A 19,307-nucleotide genomic window follows, 5' to 3' on the forward strand; every position below is an offset into this window, starting at 1 on the left:
ATATATATGACTTTAACTTCTTCAAGGAAGTTAATTGTCTAGCAGCATCTGGCATTGTTCTATGTATGTGTGTGTGTATATATATGTATACAGAAAATATATGACACAAACAAATAAAGCCAGTTTATTTTGATTGTAGAAAAACTTCATTTCCAGAGAATGTGACATGCTTCACCTTTCCTGAAATTTTGTGCTGAGCCTTTCTTCTTGCTCAAACAAGCCAATCCTGATCTTCCGTTTGTTTGTTTTTCTTTCCATCACAGGAGTCATCAGGACAGCCTTGCACAACATGGACAGGGAAGCCAGAGAGCATTATTCTGTTGTCATTCAAGCCAAAGACATGGCTGGGCAGGTCGGAGGGCTGTCAGGGTCAACAACTGTAAATATCACACTCACTGATGTCAACGACAATCCACCCAGGTTTCCTCAGAGTATGTACAATTTCAGCATCTAACTGGTTTGAAAATCGTGTTGATTTTCAGAGAAGTAAGAAACTATTAGTGAAATCCAATTAGTATTCAAATTCATGGGGAGAAGGCAGCCTCGAAAGTGTTTGGATTCACCGATATGTTTCAGTTCTCCTGTGTTGTCAAATGAAGCACAGAGATGGCATAGCTAGAATATTGAAACCAGTGAAGATTTTTTTCAATTAAACAGTGAGTAAGAGTAAGATGGGTGACAAAGGAATACTCTTGTCAGATGTGGGTTATTCTCTAGTCCTTTCTGAATGTATATTTCAGTAACTGTGTGATTTTGATTCCAGAAGTGAATTACGTTGTTCCCATAGCAGACAACGACAAAAGCTAACACTTTAAAAGATTTAATCCAGCATGCCTTTGGCTGCTTCAAACACATCTATCTATTCTTTCCTTCTATTTCTTTCTCTATACCCGTGTGAACTTTTAAGATAGCTTTACATTACAGATGGTTGAAACCTAAGCTGTTTCTCACTGTTGAGCTGTATTTGAGTGTGCCTTTATCCTAGTTAAATGAATTGTCAATGTTGATGTCAGACTGAATCTTCTCACATGCATATATGGAATCTATATGCTAGAATACTCTTAGAATATCTTCATATGAGTGCTAATAGGAGGTTCATTTCTATCCAACTCTTTGGGTGCACATCGTTCTGACACACAGCTGGAGTCTTGAAGGAATTCTGAATTGAGTCGATGATTTGTTTAAAAGTATTTTGGAATGTAATTGCGTAGTTAAATCTGCTTTCCTTTGCAGATTGGCTCAAGGCCAATAAGAATATTGTAATCTGGACTCAGACGTGTAGGACATAATGGACTGGTGGTAGCTACAGGTACATCCACCAGGAAATGCATTAAGCTATTTGAATGAGAAGATTTATAAACAATAATAGAGATCACAAAGCCCTGGGGGAAAACAAAGCTCCCTGGCAATTACTTTATGTAAAATCTGGTCAAGCAGTAAGAAGGCTTATTAAAAGTGTAGAAATGAATATTTTTTCTCTACCTCACAAACACATAAAAACATAAAGCCATTGAAACACAGCCTTAAGTGAAGTATATTTGGTTTTATGTTCCACAGAATTGTCATTGCATCCATCACTCTATTTAATACTTCCTAACTACTGCAAAGGCAAAAGGTAAGGCATATCTTTGAACAAATACAATATCTAAAATCGTTAAAGCAGAAAAAAATGTCCCAAGTTTCCTTCAAACTCAGAGACAAGTGGATACCTGTGTATCAGGTTTCAAGAACTGGCCTCTTTTATTTTGAATGGAAGGCTGTGGATATTACACTCACTGGCAGGCAGATATATATACATTGGCATATATATTACTTTGTAGTAATATTTTTTATTTTCAGAAATGAAAGAAATATAAAATGTTCAGGTTATATTCTATACATTTTAAGGGATTTTAAGAAATTCTAAAAATAATATTGAAAACTACAAAACGTCATTTTATATTTAATGAAAATTCATTATTTAACAAAGCAAAAATAAAAAAATAGTATTTTAACAGAAAACATTGAGCCTAGAGCAAGACTTGTGGAGTACAAACATTTGCTTTACCTTTCCTTACACAGGATTCCCATACCACAGTTATGACTGTAATATTGCTTTCTTACTTCTTTTCAACAAGTATAATTTAAGCCCTTTGCAAAAGAATGACAGCTATATGTTAGTAATACAGAACGAAAGTAAAGGTGATCTAAAATCAGGCCATCTTAGCATCATGAACTATTAAAAGAATTCATAAGTACTGCACTAATAGACATAACTTCATTGTTAATTTTTCTTCTCTTTTCTTTGTATGCCATGATTTTCAGTTAAATTTCTCTTCAATTTCCTTATTAGATGGAATGCTAAATGGGACTTACTGAGGCTTGTCACATTCAAAATTGAATTCAAGGGAAGTGCTAACCAAAACTGCATATATCACTTCTGTAACCCTTGGGACAGGCTGAGCCTGAGCTAAACTGCAGACTTTCTTTTGGTTAGTTTCCTTTTCTCCATTATCATGCCTGCAAGTTTTGAATCTGACTCTAACTGTATCAGTACTTTACTTGAGAACATACTGGGAAGCTCATCAGATTGATGCTTTTATTATTTGTTTTATTTAGAAATACGCTTTATTGTATATTTTTAAAAGATTGTACCTTTCTGGCTTTGGTAGATCAGTGTTCATTAGAGATGCATATGGAGTAAGGTATGCTGGATTTTTTCTCTTTAAATAAACACTTTAAAAATCTATTTAAAAATAGAGGTTATAAATATATCTGCTTAAATTAATTTACTGTGTTTTTTTCTGTACTCACTTTAAATACAGCTGACTTCCTTTCAAAGAAGTTAGTAACAGAAGAGCTACAGATTTCCAGAATACCAGAAAGTCTAGGAGGAAGAATATGAAGCATTACAGCATAATTTTATCATAACTGATGATTGCAGTTCTGACGTACACACTAATAATAATATCTGAAAAAGGAAATGTAGCCAAAAAATTCTGCTTGCAAAACACAGTAGTATGTGTCAGAAATAGGCAAGGGGTTGTGAATTCTGCAGGAGAATACCCTGAAACCTCAAATACATTTTGCTTGTCAATTACTTCAGTGCATCTTGTACAATACTAATTTCTTTTTCTACATCACCACGAATATCCTTCCTTTAGAGAGTCCAGTTATAAATGAACTATCTATTTAATGTAAGCTGACAGACAACAATCTGCATGGGAACATTTTTCTATTCAATAATCAGCGTCTCTCAGTTTTTGTTAGTTTTACCACTGGCAGATCCACTTGATTGATGGCTGAGGGCCCTAATTTCATAGTCATTAATTTATTTCAGTAATCTGATAGAAAATGTTGCATCTACTGATGATGCTGTTATCAGCCTTGAGTTACATCGCAATTTTCTGTATAGTTCTCTTTCATTAATTCTCCCTGGTCTTTTTAAGGATGAATAGATTCTGCATGTTTTGTTTTGTTTAGGATGAATAGATTCTGATTCCGTCGAGATCATCACACTAGGCAGACACTTCCACTGATGCATTTTATACATCAAGTGCTAACGATTACACTCTGGGAAGTGTGTAGATCTGTAGTTACTGTGTGTGTAGAGTCTAATTTTACAAGGAAATGATTTTCCTGATACCCAATTTGCAGATTTTGTTGTTTGATACATCTAAGTCAGTTCTTTAGGGTAAACCAGAATTTAAATGCAAGTCATGGCTTAAAACATGTTTTACAAAGTTTGATTGTCAAAGCTTTGTTGTTTCGTGGCAGTATAGAGACATAATGTGATATTATGTATATGCATAATAACTTTGGCCTCCCTTTTTACAATGTCAGTGTATGAAAAGTACGCAGCCATGTTTAAATAAGAAGATACTCCAGTTAGTTCTGAAAAAGTAGGCTCACATCCCAGAAGCAGACGTGAACTCTATTCCGTGCTATTAAGGTGCCTCCTATCCAGCCTTGTTAATATAACTCATTAACTGATTGAGTGCAAAGGTATCTGCTGTTCATTTTCTTTTGGAATTTATACTCCAATATGGTCCTTTCAGCATGCCCAGTTCCACATAGTACGTTGAGTTCCTAAGAGCCCATATGTAATTGTAAGCAGTCTTTCATTCCTACCATCATTCCCTGAAGACTGTCCTGTCCTCCTGTGGCGACTAATCCAGAGCTCTGCCTGCTGATTGACCACTTGGCTGCTGCCAACTGAGATGAGTAAAGTGGAATTTTCTCTGATTTTCTTTTAGCAGACCTTTCTCCTCTATGCAACCAGGAATTGTTAAAAGGCTTGTAGAACCGTAACATCTTTGAGGCCTTCACCCTTTTGTTAGATTTGCCTGAAATCGGATAGCACATAAAAGTTGCTGGAGTCTATTGAATTAAAATGATTGCAGAATTTGTGAGTCCTCAGACAACTCATACTTAAAACACGAAAAGGATTTGATTCGTTTAACTTAAGATTGCTGACGTCTTACCAACTGCACCTTTGCAAATTAGGGTTTTTTTCACACCTATTGATCTAGTTTCCTGTTCACTGTGTCATTTATGTGATAATGATGAGTCCAGCAATGATCCTGTGTCCAGGGACTATTAGAAAGTATTTCATTCCAGAAATTGTTCTGCCTTTAAATGTTGCTTATTTAATCAGATTTTTTTCTCATTATAATTGGAGGAATGCTTTTTTTTATATATATTTCGCATTACAACACTTACTACCTTTGTGAAAATTCCCAATAGCTACTAGCTATAACATACTAAAGGTTAAATGTATTGCAACTGAATAGTCCCAAGTATCACTTACTGCTGAAGAGATCCTTAGACTTTTAGTAAGACCTTAAATAAGGCTAGAGGGACATGTAGAAAGTTGATTTAAAGCAGATTTGCAAAGAACCCCAATATTTTGTCCTTCAGAAGATATATTCCTGCATATAAGTTTATTCCCCTTCTTCAAAGTTGAAGTTACCATACTTGAAATTTTCTTTTATTCTCATTTCTCTCATTCCTTTGTTCCACAGTTAGGTTTTTTTTGTACTTCCACATTCACTGCTTTTTTCCACAGGTAGTTCACAATTTAGGATATCCTGGAATATATAATCCTGAAAATATAGTTTACATATTACCAACCGTTTTTAGCAATGTGTGTTACAGGATGTCTAAAGAAATAGCAATTATAATAATATTATTTATTTTTTTCCTTCTGTAAGATTTAGGGAGGATCATTCTTCCTTCCTAGAGGTTAGATGAAGTCAGCTTCCGAAACAGCTCTTTGTGTAAATAGACAGGTTGAACCTGGCATGCATAATCAATCTACTGAAAGGCAATAGTTAATATCTCATTAAAAGATAAAATGAGAAACACATATATGCACCTATCAGGGGAAATGCCAGGAAATTAGATGTGTCTAGGTGATAAGAAAATACAGCAACCTATATGAATATATTTTGTGTCCAAAAAAAGTATTACTTAAAAGTTAAATGTAGCTTCTTTTTAGTACTATTATGAAATTGAGTCAACATAATGAGATTTAAAGAGTGAACTTCCATGAGAAAACTTAAGGGCTGTTCAAATAGGATTGCTTTTGCTGTGTGCCTAAAACAGATGTGGTTAATACCGAGGGTTTTCTGCAAAACTAAGTTCTTGCCCAACATTCTAATCTCAGCTAACCTGAGACGTAAAGATTAATCCACAACATCTTAGTATATTCTTAAGAAATCTTAAATAACAGGTGCATTTTGATATAAAAAAAGACATAGAAATAATTACTTGTGACCTACATATTATAGCTGTTAGTGCTAATTAGATGTAAACAATATTTCAGTATAGACTTTTAAAATTATGTTAATATCCACATAAATCAGGATTTAGTTATTTGTGTAAGGAAAGAAAGGTAGGAAGTTTTTCTTTTGTTAAGAATGTTGTTAGGAGAGTGTTTAAGGTTGCTGTATCAATTTGGCAACGCATTTCATGGGGTGTATGTATTTTAGAAGCCGTATTCTTTGTTAAAGAAAACAGCTATTAAAATTGGTTATAAAACATATTTGCGTAATAGTAACACAACATAATTCTGGTGCTAATGAGAATTTTGCATCTCTCACATTGCTTAAGCAGAGAATTTTTCAATTAATTGTGTTTATAAAGTCTGCGCTCAGATTCCAAAGTGAATGGCCAATGAGTGACATTTCCTTTGTGAGTATGGTTGGTGTTCAGCATTATGATTTTTCTGCCTTCACATGGAATCATCACAAGTAAATCTCCAAGCCTCTGACCTTAATTGTTCTTTGTTTAGAAACGGCTAAAGTATTCCATCAGAAACTGAACGTAGGGCAGGTAAATATGAGCTAGCAGGCTTCCATTCCTGTTATTTTTTGGAACATGAGTTTCCTTCTGACTGTGGCAGCCATGAGTTCATGTAAACAGTAAAAAGCTATTGTATTTCTGTATTACCTGGTGAAGGTGTGTATCTTGAATGTGTCAGGCCAAGAGACAACAGCTGTGAGACTCAAACATAAGAGAAATATGGTGCTTTTTTAATTCTCCAGAAGTATTTAGAATCACCTGCCTGGCAATGCTGCTGCACAAGGACAACAGGCTGTTTAAAAAGCAGCTGGCATCAATAATGCCTTGAGGAAATAGAGTGCTAAAAGGGACAAGCCTCAGTGATTTGAGTGGTTTTCTAAAATTTCCCATGTGTTATATATTTCTATTGTGCTGGAAACTATCACTCATGTATGGTATGCTTAAAGAGATGGACATGTGAGATGACAAATACATTATTTAAGAGATTATGGTGTTCATTAAATACCAAAGAGAGTAAAGAGGTTACAATTAAAATAGAAGTATTTCTGAATGCATGCTTCCATGGACCGGAAAATATTGTGTGAAGTTTTTTGTTTAATTGTTATTTCATTCATTTTTCCCTTTTTTTTTTTTTTTTTACAAGATGGACCAGACAAAGTGGAGTAGAGTGGCTCATGTTCATACTGCTTAGAAACAGCTCATCCTGAATGGAGTTGCAAGAAAAAAATCTGAGTTTGTTCTTTTCTCATTTCATTCTTTTTTCCCTTTTTTTTTTTTTTTGACAAGATGGATATGTTGTCCTTATCTGCACTATATTTGAAGTTAAAGCTACCACATTGTTTCAGTTATCACTGAAATCTGACATAAGCAGCATTTGATCACATAAGAAGTCTCATGATACTCTGTTTTCTGAGCAGAGTAAGTGTGATTCCCATAATCAGGTTTTTACTGAAAAAATTAAAGGAAACAAATGAAATAATTTTCAAGAGCATTTAAGTATCTGATTTAAAAACTCTCCTTTAAGAAGAATTCATGACCATAAAAATTGATGACAGAATTGTTTATAGAATTAAAATGTAAAGGGAAGCTGTGAGTGCCAAAAACGTATTTATGTTGCAGCCTGACCAAATATTTGTAGAAAATACATGTTCTGTATACTGAGCTTTAATGACAGCTATGTGCATCAACTTTACTTCTAACAGAAGGCAGGAGTCTAGCAGGTTTTTTTATTTCACTTAATTGGGTATTGTCTATGAGGATTTTTATGTACAACATAGATTATTCATCCCATAGTCATGCATATCAAAATAATTTTGAAATACTCCAGATAGAAAAAAGACTTTTTTTTTTCTATAAGGGTTCTGAGTGAGTCAGTAATGGTTTGGGGAATGAGGACAGGCATTTGCTTTGAGGGTTTTTTTTTTTTGTTGGTTTTTTTTTGCATCCCATAGTCATGCATATCAAAATAATTTTGAAATACTCCAGATAGAAAAAAGACTTTTTTTTTCTATAAGGGTTCTGAGTGAGTCAGTAATGGTTTGGGGAATGAGGACAGGCATTTGCTTTGAGGGTTTTTTTTTTTTGTTGGTTTTTTTTTTGTATACTGGGAGCAGAACTACTCCATTTTAAGAGTTGTTGTTCAAAACTGCCTTCATTTTCATGTTCTTTATGAAGCTAAACCTCAATGGGAGCACAATCGTAGCTGTGCTAATGCCAGGGGAAAAACAAACAAACAAAACCAAACACACCCAGAACATTCTGTTTTATAGGTGTTCCCATTGCTCTCTGCTGACCCAAGCAGCCTGATGTAGCCATGGTCCCTCTTTAAAAGGCATAGGACATGCTCAGCACAGGCACAGCTCTAAAGAATGCTACAGCTCATGCCCAACCATTAAGTTGCTCTCTAGTGATGATTATGGGGTGTATATGTTGTTTTTCCCATGCCATTTGCATAGGAAAATGTCTGTTGTGGTATTCAATACCTACAGGAAAGTGCAGATTCTGAAAATCCAGGAAACGGTTTTCTTTGTTATTCTGCTTTTACCCATGAGTAGTGTAAACTTCACACTTTTTACAAGACATCAGAATACCTTTGATCTCTGAGGATTAGTCAGAAAGTTCTCAGGTACTTTTAGTTATTGTCTGTAAAGCCAAAATTGCATGGAACATAAACTCATCACTGAGATGTAAAAAGCAGGAGCATGAGGATACACAAGTCTTCCAGCCAAAGAAGTCTATTGCATCTAAGAAGAATGTCTTTTTTCTAAGTTGACCCAAAAGTGTTTGTTCTCCAGAGCTTCAAGGCAAGCAAAATGTCTAATTTTTGAAGATTATTTTAGTGTCATATTTGCAAATAAGAAATTACTTCACTTTTACATTTCAAATACTTTTAGAAAGTGCCGAAGTGCTATGTTTTTAAAAGGGAAGACTAAACCAAACACACAACTTAAAAATTTCTTGCTTTGTTTAGCTGTATGAAAAGGATGTTGTTGTCAAAAAGAATACTCAGAACAAAGACAATAGATATAAAATAGACTGAGCTTCTGGAATCGTGAGTTACTGTGTTCATAATGATGATGGCTTAAAATTGGTTTTATTATATTAAGAATAAGCATAGTAAAAGAAAGATGTAATAAATGTCCAAGGCATACTGTGAGGAATGGACTTCTAAAAAACTCAGTCTCAAAAAGAAACCCAGAATAATCCATTACATGTAATAGAGTAATAATAATCTATTACAGGTAATACAAGCAGCTCTGTGAATGAAGAATTACTTTGTAGTAGAAAGCCACCAAGAAAGACTGAGCACAGTCCACAGCTGGAGCTGCAATTTAGTTTTATCAAAGATGTGTGGCAGTAAAACATGAGACAACTTCATGAATGCCACTTCAAGTGAGACCTCCAAAAGGTCATCTGACCCAAAGCTCTTAAAGCAGGTCAAGCCGCTAAGGGCATTGCCTAGTCAAGTTTTGAAGGGTCCTTTTCAGGTCCTTTTCTGCAAAGCTGCTTTACAGGCAGTTTGCCCTGAGTGTGTACTGGTGAATGGCATTATTGCTCCATCGGTGTCATCACTGAGTTATGTGATGTTCCTATCAGCCCATTTCTCCAGCCTGTCCGGGCCCCTTTGAACAGCAGCGTTGCCCTCCAGCATATTGACCACTTTTTCCCAAGTTAATGTTGCCCACTTGCTTTTTGCAAGTACATGCAATGTATCATTCAGGTCATACATGAAGACATTAAATAGTTTTGACCACTGTTTTGATTCCTGAACTACTGTTTTAGTTGGCTGCCAATTGAATTTTGTGCTCATAATCATCAGACTTTGAGCCTGGCTCACTGTCCATTTATTTTCCGCATCTTAACAATTTGGCTTATGACTGAATACTTAGCTAGTTGTAGGTTCATGCAAACTTTCGCACTTTGATATACATTTAGGATAAAGTGGTATTTTTTGTTAAGACAATCAGTTGTTGTCTTTACCTACTTGCTAGTAGATAGACAAAGGTATCAGTGTATGAGCTGTGATGTATGAATGAATGTTGGTTTGTTACCAAGCAGTTTGTTCAGTTTATCCTCAGGTTACTAGAACTATACCTTGGATAAGCAGGCCAAATACTTATTTCTTTCTCTATTAGTTCAGTATTATGTCTTTACTCCCTTCCTTTGTGAAGATAATTCCTACTGTTTAAGAGGACAATATAACCTATAAAATTAAGTCAAAATTACCAAATAGGTATAGCAAAATAGATTAATGAATAAACCAAGGTGAATAACATGCTTATTGAGTTACATTAAGTACTGTCATACTTCTTTTTTGAGAGAGAGATTCAGACAGAGAAATTGCTTTTCTGAGAAAAGCATTATAGGTTGCCTGTAGGTTGAGTGAAATGAGAAGTAAATTGTTCTACAGATCAATAAATTGTTTCTGTACCGTAATGACAGATAAGCCATATAGTGTATTGAAGGAAAGTTGAAAGTCACCTATATGTATTTGACCAATGTTTCAATTAGCATAGTTTAAAATCCAGCAAAGTGGTATGACTATCCTATATGTTAACTGGAAAAGAGTATTAATTTACTCATTTCATGAGCTAACTGAATGCATCTGAGTGAATGGTAACATAAAAACTGATAGCCAAATCAATCTGTACAGAATCTTGACCTGTAAGCTACGAGGCAGCTCCACTAGAACAATTGAGAGCATGCCCAAGACTGTTTCAAATTTATGCTTTACAACAGCTCCTGGAAGCCTGTGATGATGGGAGTGTAGGGACAATCTGCTCAACTCGATGAAACAGACTGGTACCTGATCTTTAGGGCTCCTTACTTCCCAACCAGTTTTTAGAGGGTCAAGGCAGGCACATAGCTTACAATAAAGAATCATAAATTCACAGGGTATGCTTCCCACATTATTTTTAATGTCCTATCAAAATTCATTCAGTGCCCAAGGAAATGTTCAATTGACCCTTTAGTCAGTTCCTCTGCTTTCCAGTAATAAAGTTTACAATGATTTAGTGTTTAGAAAGAACATTTTCTGTGTTCCACCACTAGTCTAAGTAAATGTCGATAATATATTTTATCTAATATTTGTTGCTGAATTTTATCCTCTTATGTGCTTGTTGGTTTTAGATAATATTGTTTGCAATTATTTATTTGGCTCATGTCTGCATGAGACATCTTCAGGCTGTCTCTGCGAAGCTGTGGTTAAATGCTCATCAGGAAACATTTCTGACCTTATGATCTAATAGTTCTCATTTTTAAACAGTTTTCATTTAATCCAGTTATTTTTGAAACGTTTCAGTTCTACAAATACTGACAGATGATTAACGAGTAATTTCAAATATTTACTTTGCTTGAAGTTTTAGTATTTCAGAATGTTTGAAGCTGGTATCAGTAAAATGATTTTTCTGTAACAGATGGCTAACACTTGGGGTGTGATTATAAAGCAGAGTGTAGTGTCATGTGGATATATTTGAACTAGCTTGACTATTTAGAAGTGTCTAATTAGTTCACCCTATTACATGGGTTACAACACTTCCAGTTCCTGAAAGTGGCTTGATTATATAACATATTTTTTATGGTCTCTACAAAACATATTCTTCATGGCCTCAACCTTTTCCTTTTTGGAATACATTAGTCAGAGCAAAAGTGTCAAAAGACCACATTTCACATTTTTTTAACAATAAGTAAATTCCAAAATTATTCTTATCCCATCACTATAATTTTACATATGAAATAAAGCAACCATCGATACCAAAGTGTCAGTTGACACCATCTGTAAGCACGAAGCATGGCAAAAATGCATGACAGAGCATTTATTTGGATATTAGTGAAGATGGCTTTCATATGTATACCAAAGTATTGCATCGGAGAACTAACTGTGTGACTTAATTGAATCAACTACTAATTTTCCTGTTACATCAGGTTTGGTATTTTCTTTTTTACATAGCAAATTATACTTTTTGTCTTACTCTGCTGGACGTTTCTTTTTTCCCTTGGGATTCCCCTAACACATGGTAACTTCTTTGTTTTTCTAGGAAACCTCTCTCTCCTTTTGGGTTTACAAAGTTTAATGTCCTCGTCCATCCTTCTCACACTACTATTTGTTTATTGGTATTATGGGCTAGTATTACAAAAACCATTCAATAAATAAAGTTAAATTAAATAAGTTTAGGAACCATTGTGCAAGGAATTAGACAAATTTATAGTAAAATTTTCTCTCTTCTAGCAAGTGCCTAAGGTCAGTTGTATTTTTGTGATGACATCCATTCCCTCTGCAACTGCAGCTTCTGTAGCTTTGTAATTTCTTCAATCCATCCAACAGATAGTATTTTTCTGCCGTAAGGCACGTTTAATCTCTGAATTCACTTTAAACGTTGCCTTTCTCTTTCTACACTCTCTTTGAGGGCACCTCTGTGGTCCTGTGAGCTGGTTTAAGCTCAGCAAAATGTAACAACATGTTAGCTTTGCTATGTAGCATCTTCTGTTCCACTGTCCTACACCTCAGTGTTGCACTATCACATTCGCTGTTGCAGAATGCCTGAGAGGAATACAGAGGAAACTGTAGAGTTCCAGAAAATGTGTAATAACAGAAGTTGCTATTTTGCTCTCTTTTCTGTGTTGGTGGTTGGCCCATGACTGCTGAGGAGAGATTTGTTTGGGGGTGGGATGGTATGTGCACACCTTCCACTGAATGTGTCTTCGGTGCTGGTAGGTTTCAGCATCCCTGCTGTGTTACAGCACCAGCATTATTGGAGAACATTTCTTTGAGCTTTCTTTCTGGCCTAGTTTCAGATGGTGGAAGTTGAAGTTTATGTAATCACATTGTGTCTGTTTCAGTTTTTTCTCCTTGTGGCATCTTCCTGTCCCCTAGGCAACTTGGTACCTGTAAGGCGATTTAAACCAGAAGGATAGAGACAGAGACATTTTTAAAAAAAATATTTTGTTTTCTATTGATCAGCCCGACACATTATAAAAACACTGGCAGGAGGTCATAGTTGTTATGGATGCTTTCTATGGTCACAATTGTGTAGCACTTTTACATACCTATTATGTTCACTTTCTTTTACCATGGATTCCAATTAGAATTTGCATGCAAAGAGTTTTGTGCCAGAACAAAAAAATCGTACAGAGTAGTAATGGTAAAATATTATTACATTTTCTTCATTGTAGAAGAAAAATAATGCGTTGATTTGGTGGTGCAAAATATGTGTTGATTCAATGTTGCAAAACTGATTGCATTTCTGAAAAACAAATCATAAATATAAAATACAAAGATTTTCCACTTCAAAAGTACTCATTTGACTACTCGTCTAGTGGTAAGATAGTGAAGATAAGTATACTTTTGTTATGGAGAAGATAAACTTTTAAAAATGCCAGTGTAAAGTAAGCTTTGGATTTGATTTCCATGTTACACGATGAACTGCAAAAATAACTGTGAAAACCAAAATCCTGCATTAGGTAATTTGGATTTTGAATAGGAAATGAAGGCATCCCAAGTAACATACAATTCCCTTTTGATTTATTCCAGGAATCTAAATAAGTTCATAGGTTTATTTGTCAGTTTTGTATATGAAATACTCTTCTCTTTGCTCGGAAGTGTATCAAACACTTAATGGTTCTCTAATTTAGTTCGGATAGAAAATTTCCAAGCTATGATGTTGGGCTTTTCTTCCCTCTCAGAACATTATCAACTCTATGTTCCTGAATCAGCTCAAGTTGGATCAGCAGTTGGCAAAATCAAAGCAAATGATGCAGACACTGGTTCGAATGCAGACATGAAGTACACGATTATAAATGGTGATGGCTCTGGGGTGTTCTCCATATCCACTGACAAAGAAACAAGGGAAGGAATCCTTTCCCTGAAGAAGGTAAGCAATAGACTTTGCAAGTTTCCTGTGTATGTAATTAATATATAATGATGAATGCTAAATAGGCAGATACCATGATGAAAATGTTTTACTGTGTAAACCTATTGAACCATGAACTTCACCAGTGTACACTTCTCCACGTTACTTCCTAAGAGACTTTAAATCCTTGCAGGAACGGCAGGGAGATAAGAAATTCAAGGAAAGAAACAGTTATTTGTGCTTTTTGAGTGGTCATAGCTAATATTTATCATAAACTGATTTTACTGTATTTTTGATTAAGATCGTTTAATTTTTCTGAATGATGGTTTTGCACATTAAATTTCTTTGAAAGAAGTAAAATTTGGCTGACAGTTTTACTGTTGTCCCCAAACAGCATGAGTCTTGTTATAGAAAGGTTGTTTGTGGCAATGAATGAATAATTCACTTTTCTTAGACTGTTACTCTTTGACTTGCCAGTTCGCATGTAAATGGTCAAGTATTGTGCATTGTGCAATACCAACTTGCTTATAAAGAGTCAAAACATAACTGGTCAAGCCATCACATGGTTATAATTTATATGAATTTCCTATTTTTATCCCGGTCTATTTAAACTATTAATTTTAAAGTATTCTTGCAATTTAATTTCATTTTTCACTGAATTCCATGCACAAGTCTAATTCCATAGACAATTTCATCTCCATATTAAGTCCTCTGAACTGAGTTAATAGTGAACATTTCCTGAAGTGTCTGCCAACTTGTGCTATCATTCTATGACTAGATTTAAATGTACTTTTATAATAATCCAGAGGGATGGATTATTATATTTAAGTAATATTTTCTAAAAAAATTTCTGAAATAATTTCTTGATTTCAGTTTTCGCTTGGTCTAACAGACATCAATTTGCAGTTCTCATGTGGTTTTGCTGCAATTGAGTATTATAGGCATCAATTATATCCATACAGTCTAAAAAGTAAAACTGAATTTGTATTTATATTTGCTAATATGTATTCTGGGCCTAGTTAATGGTAAGAGAAATGAAAACCAGAGAAAACGTGGGAAAAGAGAATAAATAAAAAGTATCATAGAGAATGTGGGGGCATTTTTTGCATCTGAACAGATATGTAGGTATGTAATTTTTTATTTAACATCTTAGAAAAGATTTTGTAACTGAAGAAAATGTTATTTTAATAGTTCATAATGATCTAGAAATGTTCTTATCTCTCCTGGCATCTTAAAAAGCTTTAATTCAGTGTTTTTTATAAATGTTGTGTAATACCCACCTCTTTCAGCCACATAAAAGTAAACTCTCTCTTCTTTATAGCACTGAATTTATTTCCTGATGTCCGTGATGCAGCTAATGTCACAATCTTCAAAATGAGCATTGTTCTCTGTTTAAAATTTCACCATTACTATTGTTCATTAAATACAACATTTACAAACATTGAGAACATGAAACAGAGAGAAAGAATTTGCAACAAAATAAAGAGGCCATGCAAAAAAAGTGTAAAATCACATTTCTTACGGGTTTTGGCAGACCAAGTATCTTCGGAGAAATTCTTTCTCCCTGGAAGATTCCTAGTAGGAATCTATTGATTTAAATAACAGGACAATGCTAAAGCAGCAGTGGTGCTTCTGGTGGATGGTACAGCTGGGGCTGTGCCTTCTGTTGGATTTTACTGAGCATTAGGCCCTCTAGAAGGCATATCCTCAGCTGCCGACTTTATTCCCATTTGTAACAGCATAATTCATGTGCAGCACAGCAGTACATGGTGAGATGGGCTGAAGAGTTGACTCCCTTGTTGCTGGTGCAGACTTGAAGAGAAAATGTTCTAGAATATAGGGATGCACCCTTTCTCAGTAGAAGAGCACACAAACACCTGTTTAGGCTATTTCTACACATTTAAGTTCCTATCTCTTATGATACCTGAGCATTTTCCTGCAAGGACTTGCTTTTTTCAGTTGAGGATTTAAGAGAAGAGATACCCAAAGAAATTTTAGTATCCCTTTCACTGTCTATTAATTTTATTCATTAAAGAAGTTAATTTAATTTGGGATACCCCACTCTACCTTTTTCAGTATTTAGCATTGACCAATATAAATAAAACGGTGCTAAAATCCAGACTTTAAATTATCACAGAAGAAGAATCAGAGGCTCATTCTAAACCTTGAGTTTTTCCAAAACTGGTACCTTGCTCTCAGATATGTTGTAGAGAAACCTGAATCCATCCTGCTTCATGTATATCATTCCACTTGCAAGGTGTGATAGTGGCTGCTAGAATATGACAGAATATTGTCCCTTTCCAGTAACATGAAGAAATGTGGTTTAAGTTAAATGGCAAAGATGTAGTTAGGTTGCTATTAGACTACACTGAAGCACAGAATGGCATTGATAATTTTTTTTTTTTTTTTGCCAACAGCCACTCAACTATGAAAAAAAGAAATCATATACACTTAATATAGAAGGAGCAAATACCCACCTTGATTTCCGCTTTTCGCACTTGGGACCATTCAAAGATGTAACAATGTTGAAGATCATTGTCGGTGATGTGGATGAACCTCCGCTCTTCACTATGCCTTCCTATGTCATGGAAGTTTATGAAAATGCGAAGATTGGGACTGCTGTTGGCACAGTACTGGCACTAGATCCTGACACTGCCAACAATTTAGTGAGGTATAGTAAATCCACATTGTACAGGATTGAATTCCAGTGGCTAAAGGATTAATGAGATCTGGGGTATATGAAACTATGTCTTTTATTTTAGTACATAATGGGAAACATAGGTCAGACCAGTATGATCCGTCTGTATGGATTAGATTTAATAACGTTGTCCCTAACCTTTTCTTGGTTTGCACTCAAACTGCCATCTAGACACTGGTCTGAGCAGAGGTTCCTGTTACAGCACCTGTCCAAATGGTCTACTGAACAAGGCCAGAATGTATTACCACACCGCATAAAACGGCATACTTCACTCGCCTGCTGCCAATCAGCGTCCTGCCACTAGCTGTAAACCTGTCCAGGATTGTAACGCTGGTTTTCCCCTCTCACGCTGGTAATTGTGCTGGCCCTCTGCACTCTTACCACACTGTAGTTGTCCCAGGTGGTTGTGCAAGACAGGAACGGGTTCACTGAACAAGGCCAGAATGTGTTACCACACTGCATAAAATGGCATACTTCACTGGCCTGCTGCCAATCAGCGTCCTGCCGCTAGCTGTAAACCTGTCCAGGATTGTAACGCTGGTTTTCCCCTCTCACGCTGGTAATTGTGCTGGCCCTCTGCACTCTTACCACACTGTAGTTGTCCCAGGTGGTTGTGCAAGACAGGAACAGGTTTAGGTTTGCCTTATCTCACAGACAAACAGTATAATTTTTGCAAAATTGTGTTTGAAGAGGAAGCCGTTACTTTGCAATATGTGACAGTTTTAGTGGAGAAGAATAGAATGGGTATAATACTGCACCCCACGGATGTTGCTAGGGATATGTCATCTCCAATTGCAAAGGCTAGGGCAAAGACAAGCGCGGAGAAGCAAGCACTTGCAGCATCAGATACATCATTTGAAAACTAAATCAATGTGTAACATACCAGAAAGGTAAGAATTTTATAGTCTTTTTAATGAAATTCATTCTTAAGTAAAGTGTTCTCATTAAAAAGAAAAAATTAAAAAAAAAAAAGAAAAAAAAAGGAATATTTCTGTGTTGCTGCTCTGGCCAGAATATTTCTTATAATAACAGAACTGGCTTCGAAATAGGTCATGGTCTGAAGCAGGGAACTGAAATCAGGCTTGAAATACCTCCACAGCAAGTTTCAAAAAGCATTGATGCCAAAAATAGATATATGGGTGTTAATTTAGCTTCTTCTAAATTTAAGAGCGTTTGGATTTAACCTTGAACACTCTGGGGTTCAAATTCATTACTGGTTTAGAGTAAAGTTCTCAGTTACATGTTTTCAGCTATAATAGGATCCAGTGACATTTTTTACTGGCTTCATTTGTGGGATGAGTTATTTTCTAAACTGATATGCAGTGTGAGAATTTTGTGGAACAATATGTGAATGTTTGCCTCAAAGGTGCTAGTGGATTTAATATGCTCCAGAAAAAAAAATCTTTGAGAAAACATGTTTGATACTATTCCTTTTTATGATATAATGGTATAGCCTTTGTGGAAATCTTATGAGAATATACTTGGAAAACAGTTTTTCGTAAGCTAATTGGGCATCTTTAGTCTCCTGACTGAGCTGAAAACCATTGTATATGTGTGGTACTCTTGGTAAAATGATTTTTGCAGAACAATGAAAGCATCAGGATTTTTATGGTTCTCTTGTGCTAATACTCTAAGATTCAAAATGTTTAGTGTCAGGCAATCAATATATACAATTTCTTGGCGGCAAATATTACCTCTGAAAAATTGCCATTATGGTATGTGTGTCTAACTCATGACATAAATAAGAATATTTTGCTAAAAATAACTGCAAAGTGCCGGTAGCTTTAATACTATAATTCTGAAGCCACAGCTAACACAGTCAGACAGGTTAGCTGTCCTGGTAGTTCATGAGTTGGAAAGGGCAAGTGACTGGTTCCTCTACAATTCAAGCACCTGTGGCCACTGAAATTTTTTTTCTGGAAATGGATGATACAACTGTGATAAAAGGGGAAGCAGCAGCAGGTTGTACAAAGGCTGGGAAGGCCAGAAATAGATTTTCTGGGTGAAATGGGCAGTAATTTGGAGTTAGAGGAATTGGAAGGAAAGATATTTTAAATATTTTGATTTTTTAGTGGCCACCTTATTCCAAACAGGAATTTGTAACCAGTGATTGAGGCCAGAACATTAAATATCCATATTGTTCAAACAGTTGAGGAGAAAATTTGTCCTTACCTTTGCCTATCCTATTCCTTCCCCCACTGACATTTATTTTTATATTGTTCCTTCCATCTCTGTTTTAATGGTGAAGAAAATAAAGTCCTAGTAAAACATACCAAACCACGAAGCTCTATAAGTAGCCAGCTCTCAGTTATGTGTTAAATGGGTTCAGCAAGAACAGTAGTAGCTCATATCCTCGATGCACCATTATGTCGTAACCAGGTCCACTCTCTAGGCAGGCTTTACCCATCTCAGTAGAACTGACAGTGAATGTCGTTTGTGAGTATGCGGGCTTTTTATGAAGATGCTGATCTGCTAAGGCCTGGACTAACATGTTGGTGTATGAGACTCTGAAGAGGCATCAGGCTGGGTTGGTGTGCCCTCAGGTTCTCCTTGAGACGACTCCTGTGGGAGGAGGAAGGCTGCTGTGAGGATGGGCAACTTCAGTCCCCCTTCCCTCACCTCGCTTTGCGCACAAACACTGACACAGTGCAGTAGGCTTTGTGTCGTTTCAAGATTTGGCCATGGCTTGGGAAGCTATAGTTTGGAAGTGGTGCACAGCCTGAGAAGTGGGCCAGGCTGGTCAGGCTGAGCTGCTGCTGCACTGGAAGCAGGGTCATGCCACACAGTCTGTTCACAGTGGCAAGCAAAGGAGCAGCGTGGAGGAGGCTGTGTTTCTCAGAAGCGTGCACACAGTGCGTTTGCGTCCTTCTGTGCTGGTTTGCAAGAAACGCCTCCACTGTTCATCTGAAACCCTGATGAGTCTGAGGGTAATGAGATCACATCTCCTTTATTTCCACACAATTCCTAGTTCATTC

At 35.9% G+C, this 19,307-nt stretch overlaps 1 protein-coding gene across 1 annotated transcript in view; it reads left to right on the forward strand.

The window, feature by feature from the left end:
• The window catches only part of CDH18 (cadherin 18, type 2), a 120,208-nt gene that overhangs the window by 62,715 nt on the left and 38,186 nt on the right, over positions 1-19,307 (forward strand). Inside the window, exons 4-6 of the mRNA XM_010144834.1 lie at positions 264-431; positions 13,468-13,655; positions 16,052-16,305. Of these exons, the coding sequence (XP_010143136.1) occupies positions 264-431; positions 13,468-13,655; positions 16,052-16,305 (610 nt within the window). The remainder of the gene's footprint in view (positions 1-263; positions 432-13,467; positions 13,656-16,051; positions 16,306-19,307) is intronic.

Source organism: Buceros rhinoceros, unplaced genomic scaffold, assembly GCF_000710305.1.
Source record: "Buceros rhinoceros silvestris isolate BGI_N320 unplaced genomic scaffold, ASM71030v1 scaffold441, whole genome shotgun sequence".
Classification (NCBI taxonomy): Eukaryota; Metazoa; Chordata; class Aves; order Bucerotiformes; family Bucerotidae; genus Buceros; species Buceros rhinoceros.